This window comes from Durio zibethinus, chromosome 8 (genome assembly GCF_047325235.1).
Source record: "Durio zibethinus cultivar Kanyao isolate XHJ-2024 chromosome 8, ASM4732523v1, whole genome shotgun sequence".
Classification (NCBI taxonomy): domain Eukaryota; kingdom Viridiplantae; phylum Streptophyta; class Magnoliopsida; order Malvales; family Malvaceae; genus Durio; species Durio zibethinus.
The window spans coordinates 23191664-23209568 of record NC_143169.1 but is presented as its reverse complement, the minus strand read 5'-3'; the positions used below and the strand labels follow the sequence as shown (position 1 = coordinate 23209568).

The 17905-nt window shown below is 30.8% G+C and overlaps 2 protein-coding genes and 1 long non-coding RNA gene across 3 annotated transcripts; all 3 read right to left on the bottom strand.

The window, feature by feature from the left end:
* Positions 1-46: 46 nt before the first annotated feature.
* On the bottom strand, positions 47-2597 carry LOC149517640 (uncharacterized). Its single transcript, XR_016344075.1, has 2 exons — positions 2167-2597; positions 47-563 (listed from the first exon to the last, which is right to left on the bottom strand). It is a non-coding gene; the product is annotated as an uncharacterized LOC149517640 (long non-coding RNA).
* Positions 2598-9003: 6406 nt separating this feature from the next.
* Positions 9004-15555, bottom strand: LOC111279045 (P-loop containing nucleoside triphosphate hydrolases superfamily protein). The gene is made up of 12 exons (XM_022865938.2): positions 14505-15555; positions 14317-14402; positions 13654-13663; positions 13188-13250; positions 12723-12836; positions 12358-12419; positions 11261-11315; positions 10900-11101; positions 10299-10405; positions 10070-10125; positions 9746-9838; positions 9004-9308 (listed from the first exon to the last, which is right to left on the bottom strand). The coding sequence occupies exons 1-12, from the start codon at positions 14830-14832 to the stop codon at positions 9201-9203; spliced, it is 1284 nt and encodes a 427-aa protein (XP_022721673.2). The 5' UTR covers positions 14833-15555; the 3' UTR covers positions 9004-9200.
* A 113-nt stretch (positions 15556-15668) lies between these two features.
* LOC111279046 (E3 ubiquitin-protein ligase RSL1-like) lies at positions 15669-17118 on the bottom strand. The gene is made up of 2 exons (XM_022865939.2): positions 16262-17118; positions 15669-15986 (listed from the first exon to the last, which is right to left on the bottom strand). The coding sequence occupies exons 1-2, from the start codon at positions 17059-17061 to the stop codon at positions 15914-15916; spliced, it is 873 nt and encodes a 290-aa protein (XP_022721674.2). The 5' UTR covers positions 17062-17118; the 3' UTR covers positions 15669-15913.
* Between the last annotated feature and the right edge of the window lie 787 nt (positions 17119-17905).

The window sequence follows — 17905 nt, the reverse complement described above, 5'->3', positions numbered from 1 at the left end:
TTTATCTACCAAGGCATACATATCTGATAGCTACAGGTACAACCAGTGAGTAAAACTTAGCTTACTGATGAAGCCCATCTGTGTTATAATTTTGATTAAAAGTCATGAGAAAATATCACATATATACAAAATGATTTCATCATTTGAAAGCATATTTTTGCCCCAGCAGACGTAACAGTGATGCATCATCTTATATTTCGATTTGAACATTGTTCGTGGTTGCAACAGCTCTGTTCCATGCCACTCCAATATCGGCTGTCGGGTTCTAAAACTATGGTGCCAATGTCAAGTTGCAGAACACCAGGAACACATTATTATTATTATTATTATTATTATTATTATAGGAAATATGGTCTCAAGTTAGACATGATTTGCCGAGAAGGATTAGGATGCACTGTGGTTAGAAGACCATACAAAAAATCTCCAGAAAGGTCGTTGCTTGCGCTTGGGATTGTTAGCAGCTGTCAGCTCTGTTTCTGATCTTCTCAGCATCTCCCACATCACCTGCACATCTTGGTATCCGCAAGTTTGTACATCATCATGAAGCTTCAAAAGCCCTGCACCTGCACGCCAACACCACCACCATCAAGAAAAAGGTTAATAAGTAATCCTTCCTATGTTACTTGGACATATATTGATATCCGATGAGGGAATGCTTATTTTTTAAAATTTTTTTCATATGTTTTTGGAGAATTGGATCTTCATACCTATCAGATATGTATTAGATATGCGAATATTTAAAAATAAAAAATAAAAAATGGGAAAATCATAATTTTATCATATTCTATAGGAGAAAAAAACCAACCAAACCACATTCATGGAATATAAGAAAAAGCAAACCTTTTCCCCTTTTTTTAAGGTCTACAAATCGTTTCTTTTCAGTAGTCGTGTTTAGCATTAATTGTGATGCTCTTAGCTGAGTTGTCCTGGCCTCAAATATCAGTTAATTGGCCAAACTCTTTTTTCTAGGGTGTAATTCTCCACTACCTTTGTGATTGTTAAAAAAAAAAGGGGGAAAGAGTGATTTATGTTGTTTTCAGGCCTTTGATAAGTTGAGCAAAAAGTTGCACAAAAAAAGATGTTGATCCTAGCCTTTCGGCTGCATGGACCATCAAGCCATGGGTTATCAATAACTTAAACCTTTGCATTGAAAAAAAGTCAAATTGTTTCTTTTTTTCCTTCTGCTAATCAAAGAAGATATACGTGTGTTTTCCTTGGAATTTTTATTTTTTAGACAGTACCAAAAAATCAGAATTGAGGAAAAAAAAATGAAGAGATATTTAAATGGATATGTGATCAGATCAGAAGGAATAAAATAAAAAATGAAAAGATTCAAAGAAAATTAAGGTAATTTGAATTGAGAAAAAAAAATGAGAGAATGTCATTTCAAATGGACATGTAAAATGTAAATTTAGTTGTACTTAGGAAAAATTAAATTTTGAATTTGAAAAAGATCAAAACTTTTAAAAATAAACCATGAAAGAAATATATATAAGTAATAAAAGATGATAGAAAAATTAAAGAAATAGATGAAAATATTATTTTGTTTTAATAAAAGTGAGTGATGTAACAAAATTTAAAATTATGATTTAATATGATTCTTTTGGCCTTTCGTATACGAATTATAAAATAGAAGACTTAATTGGTTGTTGTTGCTGTTCACAGCAAAAAAAAAAAAAAAAAACACGAAAGATGCTATGGTTTCATGGTGAACGCTATGAGTTTGGATGTAAGCATAATAAAACTCATCATCATGCTTTGTCTTTTAAGTGGATAATAAAGGCGTAGCCCAGCATTAATGGAATCTTTCACGCTGTTTTTTCCTTGATTTTTATTTTCATAAAATGAAAATAAAAATAAAGAAAGGCTAGTTCGTTCCCATATGAATATACGCTTATGCTTGAAAATAATTTACAATTAAACATCTCATTTAAAAGTTCTCATTCTATTTGTGAAAAAAAAAAAAGGAAAAAATCCAAGAGAAACGAAAAAAGTTATTCTTATTGTGCCAATAATTGAAAATAAAATAATTTTTTTCAAAGGAAATTTGAAAAATTCCATTATTACAAGAAGGAAGAAAGAAGAACAAAGAGAAAACTAAAAAAAAGTTGGAAAAAAAAGAAGAAAAACAGAGAAACGGAGAGAGAATGAGTGAGTAAAACGCACCGTTTTTGCGAGCTTTAACACGAGCAGAAACAGCAAACCAAACTCTCCTGACAGGGAAGATCATCTTATGCCACCAATCCATGAATTTTTCCTTCACTCTAATCTTCTTCTTGCTAATTTTCTTCCTCTTACCTCCTCCCAATATTCTACACGCTATCGTCTTGATCCCGGCCAGAACTCTCGATCTCCTCCCTCTCTTCCCAAACACAAACAGATAATTGAACAGAAAAACAGAGAAGAAGAAGAAGAAGAAGAAATCAGGGAGCTTTGGATCAACTAGATTGGAATTGGAGGATCTTACTTACTAGTGGTAGCTCCACATAACCATAAACAATAAATCAATCAATCCAACTAATTAAATAATAGAAATTAGCTTATGAAGGGAAAAGTTGAGTTCTATAAGTGGTGATGGAGTACTAGTACTAGTATTACGACACCTTATATAGGTGATGAGAATGAGAGGTGGTTTTTTTTTTTTTTTTTTAAAAGCTACTTTAAAAAAACACACCTTATATAACAGTTATGGGAAGATTATATATATATATATATATTTATATTTATATATGTTTGATTTTCAAAAATTAGATACGATGATTTATATAATTATATTATGTCAAAATTAAAATTTATATATTTATATCATATTTTATATAAAAATTATATAATTTATTCATATCAACATAAAATTATATAATATTTTTTTTATTTTATTAAATTTATATATAATTATTATTAAAATTTTAAATTATGTTATTTTCATATTTTTATATTCATATCGTATATTAGATTATTAGATTTATAAAAAGCTACTTTCAAATATTGAAAGAATAATCTAGCACTACATTTAAAGAAGATTTTTTTTCTTAACCTAAACTTAGGTTTGAATTTTGAATACAAAGAGTAATATTTCCTGAATATTCGAATAAAGGAAGATTAAAGTGAAAGTTAATAGGAATGAGAATTTTAAATGAAATTTTATACATAAATTGCATTATTTAAGAAAAAAATTAAAACTATTACATGGAAAATTAAATAATTAATTAAATTGGCCTTTTTAAGCTATTGGCTATGGGAAATTAGTGTCGGCAGGGAGTTGGCCACGTAGCTAATAAGGGAAACCGATTTGGCATGAAAAGGATTGATGATCAAACGTGCCTGACCTCGTTCTGATACAGAACTTACCCAATCATATTATGCCATGTACGTTCATAGGATTCTTGTCCTTTCGCTATGTTCCCTATCTTCTTTCTTTTTCTAAATTCTAAATTCCAATACTAGCAAACCATTTTCTTTTTCATTTCTATTCTTCCAAGTCCTTTTGAATATTGGACTATTACCTTCTTGGGTGAAGCTAGAAAATTTCTAATTGGATTCCAAAGTTTTAAAATTTTTTTGCATGATTAAAGATTTTAAAATTCAAATTTAAAATTTAATTTAATTGTTTCATATAATTATTTTTTAAATAATATTTATTAAATTTAAAATTTAACATTTTTAATTATTTTATTTATTTTTAGATTGCATCATTTTTAATAAAAAAAACTGAGATTTAATTTTATTTTAAATAAAATATTAAAATATTAAATATTAATGTATATGAGAATTTTGTTCTATTACAAAAACTAAAGTCTATAAAAATAAATCATAACTAAGTTACTATTTTTTTTTATTTTGTATAAAGAATTTTCTGAGTTAATTGGAAAGTATTCTTCAAAGTTGAACTTATCATTTTCCTTTTGTTCACACGTGCAAGCAATCCGATTAAGTACGTTAGTACTTTTTTTCTTTTAGAAGGGTAAGAAAGTTCCTGCCTTGTCTCGTATTGACAGCTTCAATGAACCTAATCTTTTTGTCTTTCAAAATTAGCTTGTAGTTGCAGGCACCCATCATGAAAAATTTTGTGTTTTTAAAACTTTTGTTTTTTTTTTTTTTGGTTTTAATACATGAAATATTTATTATATATAAGAGGCGATTTAAATCTCGTCTCGTACATCTTAAAATTCAAATTTAAATTTAAATTATTAAGTATTAAATTTGATATTAATTAATTATAGATAAATAAATTTAATTTAAATATAAAATCATAAAATATATAAATATTAACAAATTTATAATAATATGATTTCGATATATCCTTATCAAGTGTTGACATAATTATTATATGATAAATTTAAAAAATATATAAGATAAAAATCATATAACAAAATTTAGATTTTAATATCATATTAAATTTAATTATAAAAAAAACCTTAATTTAAACATAAAATAAAGTTAAACTCAAAATTTAATATCCATAACATAATTACTTTAATGTTACTTGTGCAAAGTCTTGTAACTAAATTTGATGTTTGAGTTGAAATTTGGGTCATGAGCTTTTTTAATTTCTGAATTTGATATATGAACTTATTCAATTTCCTCCAAACTTGAGTTGTAACATCAAGAGTGCAACTGGATATTTAGATAATTTCTAAACTTTCATTGTCTAATCAAAGACTACTCGTAAAAAAAAAAATTAGGATATGGTATCCACTAAAGTGAAAATATTTATCAGTATATATGTTATTAGATAGAGTTATAATAATACATTGAACATTAGAGAATCTTTGCCTCTACCCACAATTGCTTGGGTTGGTTGATGAATGATGAGCGGAGTCATACATGGCTGCTTACCCTTTTCCGAGAAACTTCATAGCTATTTGAGGCAGAAAAGCATATGATCCTCCTTTTTCAGTTACATGGACAGCAAGTAGCAAGCTAGTTATGATTTGACACCACATGGTTATTCATGCTTTATTTGAATTTTAAGCTAATTATTACTCTCTCAATTTCAAAATATTTATCATATATTAATTTTTATGAAATTTTAAAAAAACTTTTGATTTTAATATATTTAATATTCAAATTTAAATTTTTTATGATTTTTAATATTAAAAAAATAAACAATCATAAAATATAATTTTAAAATATAAAAATATAAAGTTTTAAATATTAAAAAATATATAATTTTGAGACATTTAAAAAAAAAAATGAGACAAAGAGAGTATTCAACTTATTAATTACATAAAACTTTCTTTTATTGGTACAACATAAATTTTCGTATGTTTAAATTTTTTAATTATTTTTTACAAATATTTTATTTAAAATTATTAGACTTTAAATTTTAATCATTAAAATTAAAAATTTTATTCTATTAACAGATCATATAAAAAATTTTATGTCTTACCTCGTCAATTCCACTTTATTTATCTTGAAATTATAATTAACTCAAACTTTAAAGTTTCAAAATAACTTTTCAAATTTATTATTGGGATATTTGCAAACATGGAAGATAAGGATTCAAACTTAAAATCTTAACGCTATTTCATTATTATAAATTTTTATTAAATCTCAAAATATCATATATTTTTTCCTTCTAATTAATAATGATGATCTATTTGCATAAGGTAAGGTTCATGTAAAATCCACTGTCCTCATTAATGCAAAGGAGACCAATTTGTTCCAATTATTTGGCTTTATAATTGAATGCAATTTTGAAAAATTGAACTTTGTTTTTTTTTTTGTTTTTTTAAAAGGAACCAATGAAGGCTATAAATGTGGTGGATACAAATGTGTCCAACTTTCGATTTAGAAATTGATTTGGAATTTCATGTTTAATTATTGAACTTTCCACGTTGATTTGATTGAAAGTTTTAAAGTATACCAAATTCATGGACTATAATTCTTAATTTATTAACGATAGTTATTACATATAAACCGACAATTTTTGTGGGTCATAAGAAAATAAAAATATACTTAATTTGTCTTATTTGTAATGCTTTTTAAGTTGGTTTTGATTTGGTTAAGATTGTTTGATGCAGTAACAGTTGTTTGGAATTAAAAAATAATTAATTATTTGTAGTGATATAAATTAATATATTTTATAATTGCTATAGTATTATAGATTTTTTGTATCATAATTTTTATAAAATTATAAAAAAATTATTAATTCATTTAATAAAAAAAAGTTATTGTGCCAAAAAATATTGAAGTAAATTATGAAAAATATAATATAATATTTTATTTTTTAAATTGTTACTTTTTTTTTTATCACGTGGTCAACAATTCGAATGATTAATGAATAAAATATTGACTAATTGAAATAATTTCAAAGGTTATTCCATTACAGTCACTTATCAGAAATGAAGATCCTTCAAATCTTCCAATTAAAACAGTAAATTTGTCCGTGTTTCAAAAATTTTTTAAAAATTATTAGTCAATTTAGTCTGCTGTAATTGGTTTGGGAGGTGGGAAAACGTGACAAAATGCAAATAAAAAGAACTAGCTGGAAGCAGTGGCACTTATTAAAAACGTCAAGGCACAAGGATTCTTGAAAATTATTCAAGTTTGAATTGTGTCTGGGTTTTGAAAAAAAAAAAAAAAGAATGGTGGGGCATTTGTTTAACTAAAAAATAAACTCTTTAATTTGAATTGAGATGATTGACAAAGCACTTTTTCCCTTATTTTATTAGAGTTTTTTCCTAGAAAATCAAATCTTGCTTTATGCACAATTTTATTTAAAAAAAAAAAGCTTGAATTAGATTTGTTTGAATCAATTTCATGTAGCCTTTATGTGATATATATGTTTAAAGAATGCATGTTTTTGTTTTGGGTATGGATTCTTTTTTAAGTAATGTAAGATCGTTTAAAAAAGATAAATTTTAGTATGTAAAATTTTTTGTTTAAAAGTTAAAGGTGAAGATGAAGATTCGTAATATGTAATTTTTTTTATATTTTTTATTAAAAAATTTATTTTTAAAATCAAACTTACGATCTTTCGATTATAAAAAAATAATCTTATCATTGTTTCAAGATTTATCTTCTAATGTGTAATTATTAATATATTATTAATAAAATTTAAAAATTTTATTGATGACGTATAAAATAATAATCTAGATAACCATTTGATTACCATATAAGCAACTAGTAGAACTGAAAAAAGAAAATCAATTAGTCAAATTAAGGTCAACCTCAAGGCCAAAATGGAATGGGGGTATATGACGAGAATAATTCTCATCATGTTGAAGATCAAATGTGGTTAATCCTTTCTTTTATGGGGAGTATTCTTAGATTTAATAATTTCACCCAAAAAAATGTTGAAAGCAGTCTCCTAATCTTCATTGAGCAAAAAAAAAAGGGGGGGGGGGGAGCGGAATCATTCATCAAAAATGCAAAGTTAGCATCAAAGATAAGGCAGCTTTGCTCATTAGAGATGCCATCCAAACCAATCACATCATGCCAAGCATCAAACTTTCCCATGTTCCTTGAAATTACTCTGGTTGTAAACTCATCCAATCAGATAAAAAAAATCAACCATTTTATTCAGCAATTTTCAATCATACTTTACTTTTTTGTTCAAAACTAATTTAGACAAGATAAGAACCAAGATTAGTGCTTTTACTTTGGTTCTTCAAGCCTTGTCAGCCAAGTTAAGTCCTCATTCCACCAAAAGCACTGCCCACAAAACATCACTAGAAGCTGTTGGACTGTCCAAATGACAAGAAAAGTCGACATTTTCCTTGTTTTTTGTCCAAAGCTTTTCCAAAGTGGGTGGTTTTCAGTGCAAAATTTTAGTTGGTGGAATTTAGGATGTTGAAAACTAAGCATTGGATTCTATTATTGATCGATCGGATTGTTCTTAGCGCTAACATGATGAAAAGGAATATGTCATTGTACAAACCAAGACATTCCTCCTTTGAAGGAGTTGCTTGGATGACTTAAACATCTGATTAGATGGATGATTGGGATAGGTTATATCATAATTAAGGAATGAAAAGCTACTTTAAATGGTGGGTTTAAGCTTTAAACATGATTTACTAACATGAAAAGATTCAAGTATTTTTTTTTTTAGGTCTTTATTAGGAGTGGTATCATACCATATCAAATTATGCATTTTGAGAGTTCAAGTGACATTGACATATTTCTATTAAAGATTAGTTTAGTTGGTAAAGAGATGACGCTTTTGAGTGTCAACCAGGGTTCGATTTTCGTAATACTTGTATCATTATGAGAGAGTGCGTTCGTAAAATCGCAAAAAAAAAAAAAAATTGAAATAAAACTTGAAGATATCCAGATTATATCATCCTAATCATTGAGATTGATATCTTTGATAAAATATACGCAAGTACGCTTGGCTGTTTAAAAGTAAAAGAAAAGAAAATAACGAAATTCCCATTGCAAAAATAGTGGCAGCAGTGAACTGAAAACAATTCTCCGAAATATGGACCATTACAGAATGAAGATAAGCAAAGGCTCCCAAACAATGTACTGTCACATTGATAAAACCTCTTTATATCTTCTAAATTTGTTGGTTTCTTCAGCCCACAATTTCCTCTTGTGGCCGTAGAGATCTTGTGTCGCATTTGGTTTTTGTATTCTTTAGCTTGTCACGTTTAGCCTTGAAGCTTGGAATCACGTTTTTTTCTTTTAGCCTTTTTCACTTTCCTTGATCAGTAGAGATAAGCTAGCTAGCTTCAGCATTTTAAGCCACGCCATTCCTTCTGTTATTTTTTCATGGATCAGGAAATTATCATCATTTTAATGATACCTTTGAGTTTTTGGGGTTATCAGCTGGCTTGGAATGAAGTCAAACTTTAGCAGTATCTGTAGTCAATAATCATTTATCACACCAAAGAGACTCAGCTGTCAAGCTTTAGTAATGACATAGCTTGAACCAACTCTAGGAATTATGGTGATAAAATTGGACCCTGGTATTAAAAGGCATGATGATTGACAAAGGCTAAAGATGCAATCACATGATTTGCGGCAAAAATTGTGATCTTTGTAATTCTTAAAGACATGTTTGAAAGAGAGGTAATGGGGAGCCAAGATTAGTGTTATTCCATAGAATATCTCTTCTTTTTTTTTTTTTTAATTGAAAAGTGTAATTCCGCATGTCAATTACCAGAAACACACAAAAAAAGAAAAGAAAAAAAAAAACGAATGAAACTAAACCACATATTAACAATGTTTACAACATTTAACACATTGTATTGTAATCAGTCATCAATGTTCTTCATGTACTCCTTAGAAAGTTTAGTCTCCATTATTAGTTGTTGCTCCCTGAGGAGAGAATATCCTGATTCAAGTAAAGCCTCTATCGTTTGCTGTTCAACAAAACATGCAGTCTAGTCAATCACATGAGTTACACACCGAAGACAGCTGAGAAACTCAATTCAGAACTTTTCAAGCATGCAAGCTTCATGTGTTGATATAAAGGGTATGGAGATGTGTTGATATAAAATACCAATCAAAAGTCAATGAATAGCAAAGACTGGATAGAAAATTCTACATAGTTTTAATCAAAGCGAACAGAATTACCAGGCTCTAGTATTGTGTTCACCAGAGAAGATGCAATTCTTTTAGAGTTCTTTTCACTTCTATATGTTGTCTTTACTTGTTATTGAATGACAACTGGTAATGCATATGTTGGTATAATAAATGTAGAACCAATTTTCCTAGAAAACTTTGCTAATGGCATAAGAATTGCCTCTAAAAAGTTGACTTGGAAATGGGCTAGATGGTTTATGAATCATTATACAACCTGTGGAGGAGTAAATACAGGGAGTTCTTCATTCTTTCTTCGTCTGAGCAGCTTGTGTCCAAGTTTTTCAACTCCTCCAATATCCTCAATCCACTGCAATGGGAAAGGAGTAAGATGATGAAAATTCATAAAATTACTTGTTTTCTTCGAAGGGATGAGAAAATTTATGTCCAACAGATGGCATAAAACAGGGATGAAAGAATTAGACACCTTCCTAAAATGGTAAAAATAATAATCAGCAAGGTAAAAGCAATACTATTGCACCATGTTAGGTATGAGAATCGGTAAAGAAAAGAAAGCTTGCATATATGGAGAGTTATATACCTTTGAAATTGACCTGTCATATGTTCGAGACCTAAGAGCTCCATAAAAATCCAAGGCTGTCCAAAAACCAAAACGGAAACAAATTCAATGATTCACTCTAAACCAAATTTTTAAACAGGTAAGAACCAGGGATCCATGATACAATCCCATGTCATTGTTGTTCCTTCTAGAAATTTGCTATAGAAGTGACAAAATCTAATCATAGACATCATGCAGGAGCTAAATATACCTTGATTGGGAAACTTATCCACAATATTTACAACCTCGATCTTGGATATGCCATCTTTCTCATACATTCTGTGAACAATGTTCACAATATCTTCCTGGGTAGGCTGCCTGTATCACAAATGATGTTTAGAGAATAATGGTATAGCTTGATTTCTTTCTTAGAACTGCAACAAAATCATAATGTGATTGTATTGTATCGATAAGCATCATAATATAATACTACTTGATAACCAATAACCTAAAATCAACTAAACGATGGAAAACTTTTAAATGGAGCATCGACTCAGTAACTTCAGATGGACTCTTCCATAAACAGTTTTAAGTCAAACTAGTATTATTCCCTTCGTGAATATTTAACATTTGTATAAAAAAACTTTAGGGAAAAGTGAACATACTCTGCTGATTGGTCAGAGGAATTCAATTTTAAAGAAATGCAATCTCCCTACAGAAGGAAAGTATACAGTTTGATTTGTTGCCATTTATAATGACAAACAAGGTAAGGATGCAAATGAAAAGGAGCAAAGAATGAGAGAACAAGAATTATCTAATAAACATGAAAGCGCAGAAATTGAGGAAAGTGTCAAGCTTTTATTGTCATTTACCAGTAAAACTTTTCCATCCTTCCATCACGAATCATGGGAGCATAAATGGTAGAAAAATCATTCCCAGTGACAATGATAGGGATTCTATTTGTTACATCTGATTCTCGCCAATCTTGTCCAATGCTAACTCTGGTTGGATTATCTGACAAATTCATTAAGGTTCCAACAACAATCTGATTGTTGACTGTCATTTGAGTGTTACCTAGATAAGATGAGAAAAATATATAAAATTCATGATAATGAATCGGTAAATAAGTGAACTTTAAAAACAGAAAAACTTAATTATCAAATGAATGAAAGAAAACTTAAGGTATGTTTTGATACAGTTCAAGGTTTTTGGTGTAAGGAAACATTAGCTCACCAAATCTACCAAGGCCAGCATCAATGTCATTGATCATTAGACAACTCATCTTCCCCTGCATTAGTTTAGAAATTTTAAACAAACATGTAATTAAAAAAAGTAGTAGAAAGTCATTAAAAATAATGTGGAACATCCATTAGCACACGAACATGAGTATAACTGTATATATTTCATTGAAAGCCCCCAATATTATTACGGTCATTATTGTTCTGTTTTCTATACTAATAAGTTTGCCATAGTACTGACTTTCTATGGCAAGGGAACAACTTTAGCCTTCTTCCATCTTTGTCAAGCACTGAGGAACTCCCTAAAATCATAGATAGAAATAGGAACTGCTAACAACAAAGCTGTGTTGACATCTTGTTTCATTAAAGCACTTCAAATCTACAATAATCAAAGGTTGCACAGATAGACATATGTGCCCATGCTATGGTGGAATATTAAGGCATTTATTTGTTCAACTCTCCCACTAGGAGGAAATAGAATTCAATATCTCAATTGGACATTTTCATCTTACTTGGTAGATCATTCACTAAATTTTTTTAAGGAGTTCAAGCATTTGCAAAGGGCTTCCTGTCAAATCTACAATAATCAAAGGTTGCACAGATAGACATATGTGCCCATGCTATGGTGGAATATTAAGGCATTTATTTGTTCAACTCTCCCACTAGGAGGAAATAGAATTCAATATCTCAATTGGACATTTTCATCTTACTTGGTAGATCATTCACTAAATTTTTTTAAGGAGTTCAAGCATTTGCAAAGGGCTTCCTGTCAAAGTGGCTAAAAAGCCAGCTCTCTCTCTTTTCCTCTCATGTTCTCTGCTCTTCTCAACTCTCTTCTGCTGTCTTCTTTTCTTTCAAACTATTACTGAGTGAATTCGAGGCTCAAGATCTCATGTTATCATTGTAAGAGTACCAAAATATACTTGAAGAGATGATGAAGGAGGAATAATACGTTCATTGACACATTAAATATCTCTACTGAAAGGCTAAATATCATATGCACATTGTACCATAAGTATTAAAGTGCATTATTTTAAACTTCATAAACCTAGACATACATATATGAAGAATAAGGGTGGTAAAGCTTCTAACTTGGTTCTGGACCACTTGGGAAGCTGTTCTATAGCGTTCGCGTATCAATTTTCCTGGTTCTCCTGTTAAGGAAAGAATGATGTGAATACATCATGACTTTTTCACATAAAAGCAATTTAACTGACAGAATCTCCTGATATTCTTGCAGTTGTAGGCAATGAGTATATTTTTTTTCTTTTTCTGTAAAAATCATGTGGGAAAAGACAAAGAAATTTCTTTAAAACATTAACTCTCCTAAGAAAACAGAGAAATAACATATTTGCAATCTATTTAAAAAAAAAAATAAGTATCAAGAGCATATATGACAATAATTTGAAAAGGTAAAGAAGAAAAGAAATAAACACACTAGTAGACACTAGTCTTACCAGCCCTTTCAGATTCTAGTTCCCCAGCAGACATAATTACAGGTTCAATCCCCATAGCCTGAAAAATGAGTTCAGTTTGGAATGATTTTCCTTGACCTTTTCCCCCCCAGATACCTGTAACAAAAAAATTCAATGTTTCAGAAATAAATAATGGAGAATGCAAGTTAGAATACACTGATTTTTTGAGAAATACAAGTCAGAAGGAAAATCTGCAATGCATAACATTTAACGCTATGAAATATTCTTTTCAATATAATTATTGTGGAAACTATCATCAAGATAACCATGAGAAGGTTGGAGTTGATATAGAAGGAACATTTGAATATATGAGCCAGCCATGACCACAAATTTAACAACAAACAAGTAAGTCTAACCTTTTAGAAACTCTCCCCTCCTCCCTTTTCCAAAAAAAGAAAAAAAGAAAAACAAAATTTTAAATTTCCAGTTGATATTTTAAATATATACCTAGAATCAATGGAATTTTCACATTGAGAAGATGAGCAAGGTAGTTCTTCACGATATGGCACACTGCAGCAAGTAGAACAGGAGAATAAGTCATTATTGGAGAAGACAAATGATAGAAATATTTAATAACTTGCAAAATTTTATATAGGTTATGATGATAATATAAAAAGCTCAGCAGAAAAGTAGCAAATCAGAGAAGGTTGAAAAGTGGAAGATTACCCATCAGAGATACAGGATTATGGCATGATAAAGAATGATATATAATAGCAAGCATCATCCATAATATATCAGATTTATCATACTATTAAAACATATAATGGAAACAAAATAGGCTCTAACTCTATGGATATTCTAAAAAACAGAAAAATTAAAGGTTTGCACTATTCACTAATTTCTGCCAGATTTCCTACTGCTCCCGTATCATTCATCGCAATTGCTCATCTTTGTGCAATTTCATAGAACTTACCGACTTTATCCTGTCAATGAGAAAAGCAAACAGAATGCAATGTTAGTTTCTGATAAATCATAATAGAAAAAAAGGAGGGAGAAAGGAAATGCAATAACATGTCATCTCTAGCTGATGCAGTAGCCTCAGAAAACTTAGGTGAAAGAAAGTAAAGGACATGCCAATTGCAACTGATTTCAAAGAAAAATTACGAACGAGACAATGAAAATTCAAACCAGATAGCATAGTTGAATTAAAGATTATTATATACCAATTGCTGCAAAGGTGAATGTTTGACCAAAAAATAACCAGTTCAGAATGATTAAGAAAACAAACATTGATCTATCACATAACAGCGTATGAACATGGGAGGAAAGTAGTATGAACTCATGTATCCATCATCAAAACTTACCTATTTTACCAATTCCAGAATGTAACACATTGGTGTCTCTAAGTTCAAACAAAAGTGAAAGATTTCACAAAATTCATTTGGAATCCTTAAAAACAAACCACTTCAATTTACGGTGCTAATTCAGTTAGGTATAAAAAAGTGTTGCAAGTAAAACAAGACCCTGTAAAGCTAATCACATTCTAGTTCAACCTATCATTCTGAATCATAAAAGGCAACCTTTAACTCAATTTTCCCAAAAGAATTGCAAGGAATTGTGATCCTTAAATATGTACCATGAATGCAGGAGCAATGTAATAATCCCCTTGTAGATGCTCAAACGACCTCGTCACCTTCTGCCTGTAATCAAACACAATATCCGCTATGGACAAACAAAAAAAAAAAAAGATCCTCACTTTCATATCTTTAAACAGTTAGTCAGAAGTCAAATAGAAGAACAGTAGAGCAAAGAGAGGAAAATTACAGTCTTTGCCAAGAAAATTCCCAGTAAAAAGATCATCGATGACACCAGGTCTAGCACCAACAGCTATGTTCATGTTATCAGCTTCTTTGCCAAGCCTGTAAAGATAATCTCTCCCTTCTGAATCCTTGGCTTCCCAGGAAGACTGCTCAGACAATCTCTTGGCTCCCTTGGGATTATCAGTATTACTGTTATCATCATTATTTTTTAGTTGATTTGGAGTAGATTTTGAAGTACAAGAAATGGGAAAGGAAGAAACTGACAAGAGTTTCTTCGGAAATACTGAAGGAAGAGTAGAAGGGAAAGAAGAAGGGACTCTGAAGAGAGCCATTTGGGTTATGGGTTATGGATTATGGGTTCTGTCAGTTTGAGGGATTATGTGGTTTTTTTAAAGGATGGGTTGAAAGTTTTGGAACATTTGGCGCCACTAACAGACAACTAACAATTATGTGATTCTCCCCTTCAGCGACCTTTTGGAAACCCAAATAGCTAAAGTTAGAACCTTAAGTACTGAACTCAGATCAGAGCGTTATGAAAGTTCTATGGCTATAGTGTAGCTGTCCACAGGAATTGTCCGTTTTAATTCATGGGATCTTACGATATTGTCCATACAAAGTTTAGGATTAATGGCTTGTTTCTAAGACTATGAGATCTTCTATGTTCCAACGAGAATCCACTGTTTTCAATGAAACATTGTTAGTAGTCAGGCTTTAATATAAAATGTCAGATCTTTAAGTATTGTCACTTACTGAATTTTACAGTTTTATCTAAAGAACGCTTTACAAATTAAAAATAATGTAATCACTTATATTCAATGGCCGATTCTAATAATTCTTCTGCTTTCAAAATTGAAAGAAGCATGGACCAATAATTATGAATCAGCATTATTAGCCAAGCATTATTTTCAGGCTGAGGTAGTATCTTGAGACTTGAAGTGATGCCGTGAGATTGAATCTAAATGAATTAGTGAATGGATGGGTAATGGATTGATTAGGGCTTGGAAAAATCCCCCTGATTTTTTTTAAATTTTTTGATGATTATGTGAGAATTAAAATTTAGTTTATGTTATGAGACATCAACAAGAAAATTGAATTGGATGTAGGTGACAAAGGATAATTTTCATAGTATGAATTTCACCTTGTCGAAAGTAATCTCGTAACTTAGTGCTCAAGTTGAAAGATATCTCTTTAAAATTACTTTCAGATAGCAGGAAACAAATGACATTCAGAAAGTGAGATAAGTTTTCTACAAATCACTTCATTACATTGTATGCTTCCTGCTCTAGAACACTAGAGCAAAACCAAACTTCGGGACAAGGAATTTTCGTTTCTATCTGGATGCTAAGAGCCACTTTCAATGGTTGAAAACAACTCACATTCTTACGTTATCCTTCTCATGCTTTATTTGTTCTCTTAGTTGGCCTGACAGCCACCATGATCGTGAGTCCATTCTGATCCACAGGCATAACAAAATTCAAACTTACACCTGCAACCACACAAAGTCCAATAAGCCTGAAGAAACAATAAACCAGAACCCTCCTAAGTCCTAAACAGATTAATTTATTAATAGCTATGGCCTTTGCACCAACATCTAACAGAAAGCTGACAATTAATAAGGTTCGAACTTCGAACCAATTTGGGAAGTTTTAGTTCAATCCTGTCCTCCCTGATCGAGGCTTGATAATTTCAAACGAAACGAACAAAAATATCATAAATTTATGTAAGTGCTTTCTAAGCAAGCAGGAATAATGATAGACTGACCTGCAAGTCATATGTAGACAACCTTCGGTTTTTTCTATCATATGTAGGCAACTGGGACACGTACGCCATTTATTCTCTTTGGCAAGGTTCCTCAACATGAGGTCTTCTCTGCCTCTCTCATCTTCATTCAGCTTCTGATACTCCTCACAGCTGAACCCAGCATGCCATGAAACACGACATTGCGCACAGAACAATCTATGGCAGTAGGGGCACTCAGTTTCTGCTATGACATGGTTATCATTCAGCAAAATGGCTGAACAACCCTTCAAAGGACAGTAAATTCTTCCACCTGTTGCACAAAGTAGTTCTTCACATAGTAAATCCTCCCAAAGATTGATTACCTCCTTAGGAAGCAGAGGCCTACATGCTTCAAGCTCCAAACTGAGTTTGCAATTCTCCCCTGGGCACATGATTACAGTTATATTTTGCTCGAGCCTTGTCTTTACATACGTGCGAACGCAATCAGAACAAAATGAGTGAGAGCAACCGGAGATTGTGAACATTTGATGCCTTTCTTTTCTATCAAAACATATTTCACAGTTCTTTAGAGAAGATTCATCAGCTTTTTTCGCATACTTCCTTGGCTTGTGCACATGCATCGATGAGCTTGCTCTGGTAGTCATCAGCCTTGAGGTTGAGGATGACATTTCGTTGACTGACAAATATATTGCATCTTGCAACTGCAACTGTTCAGCAAACTTGGCATCCAATTGTTGTGAATCTCTGCCTTCGTTTCCATCAAGGACTTCTGACAAGTAAATCCCTTCTGCAAAATCAAAATCGGATGAAGCTTTTGCCATTTTACAAGCACTTAATTACAGTCCCAATCTTATTTATCCTGCAATTGAACAATTGGTAAATAAATGGCTTATATTGGAAGCTAACTTCATAGGAAGATTCCTTTCGAATTTAACTTTCCTGTAACTTTCTAGGAAATTGTCCATTACGATCCATGCATTTTATCAAGACTCAAGAGCTAAGCAATTGACTTTGACTTTGATTTTTCAACTCAGCCCAAAGAATAAACAAAGATAAGTCGAGAAGAACTTACAACATACGCACAAAATTTTTAAAAGAAAAAGGATAGACTTGCCTAAGAGCTTCTTCTTTTTTGTGCGTGTATATATGTTAACAAATAACTGCACTGAAGAGTTGGAATATGATTCAATGAATTTCACCTGTGTGTTCTTTCCATCAACTGTAATACTAGCAGTATTTTCTCCTTTCACACACATTTTAAAAAGAAAAACAAAGAGAGAGACAATGAATTGTCTGCGCTTTTGTTTATGCTGTTCATGTCAAAACAAACCAGGTGGCATAATTAAAATATTACCAGCATGATTGTGGAACAATTACTGGTGGAAGTAATGCTAGAGTGGCGAGCACCCAGATATCATACATGAGTAATACCATCGAAATTGGAAACAAAATAAGCCAATCATAAATTGCTCAAAGCCTGCTAATCTTGCATGGATTGAATTTCTATTAGGATTTAGAATGGGCTTCATGCTTATATGTATGATATATCTGCTGCAAATGGACTTTTGGATCACAAATTTTAGGGTACTATTAACTATATAATGACACGAGAATTTATCCCATAATTCTAAAACCATCTATGAGTTCAAGGGAATTAATCCCATT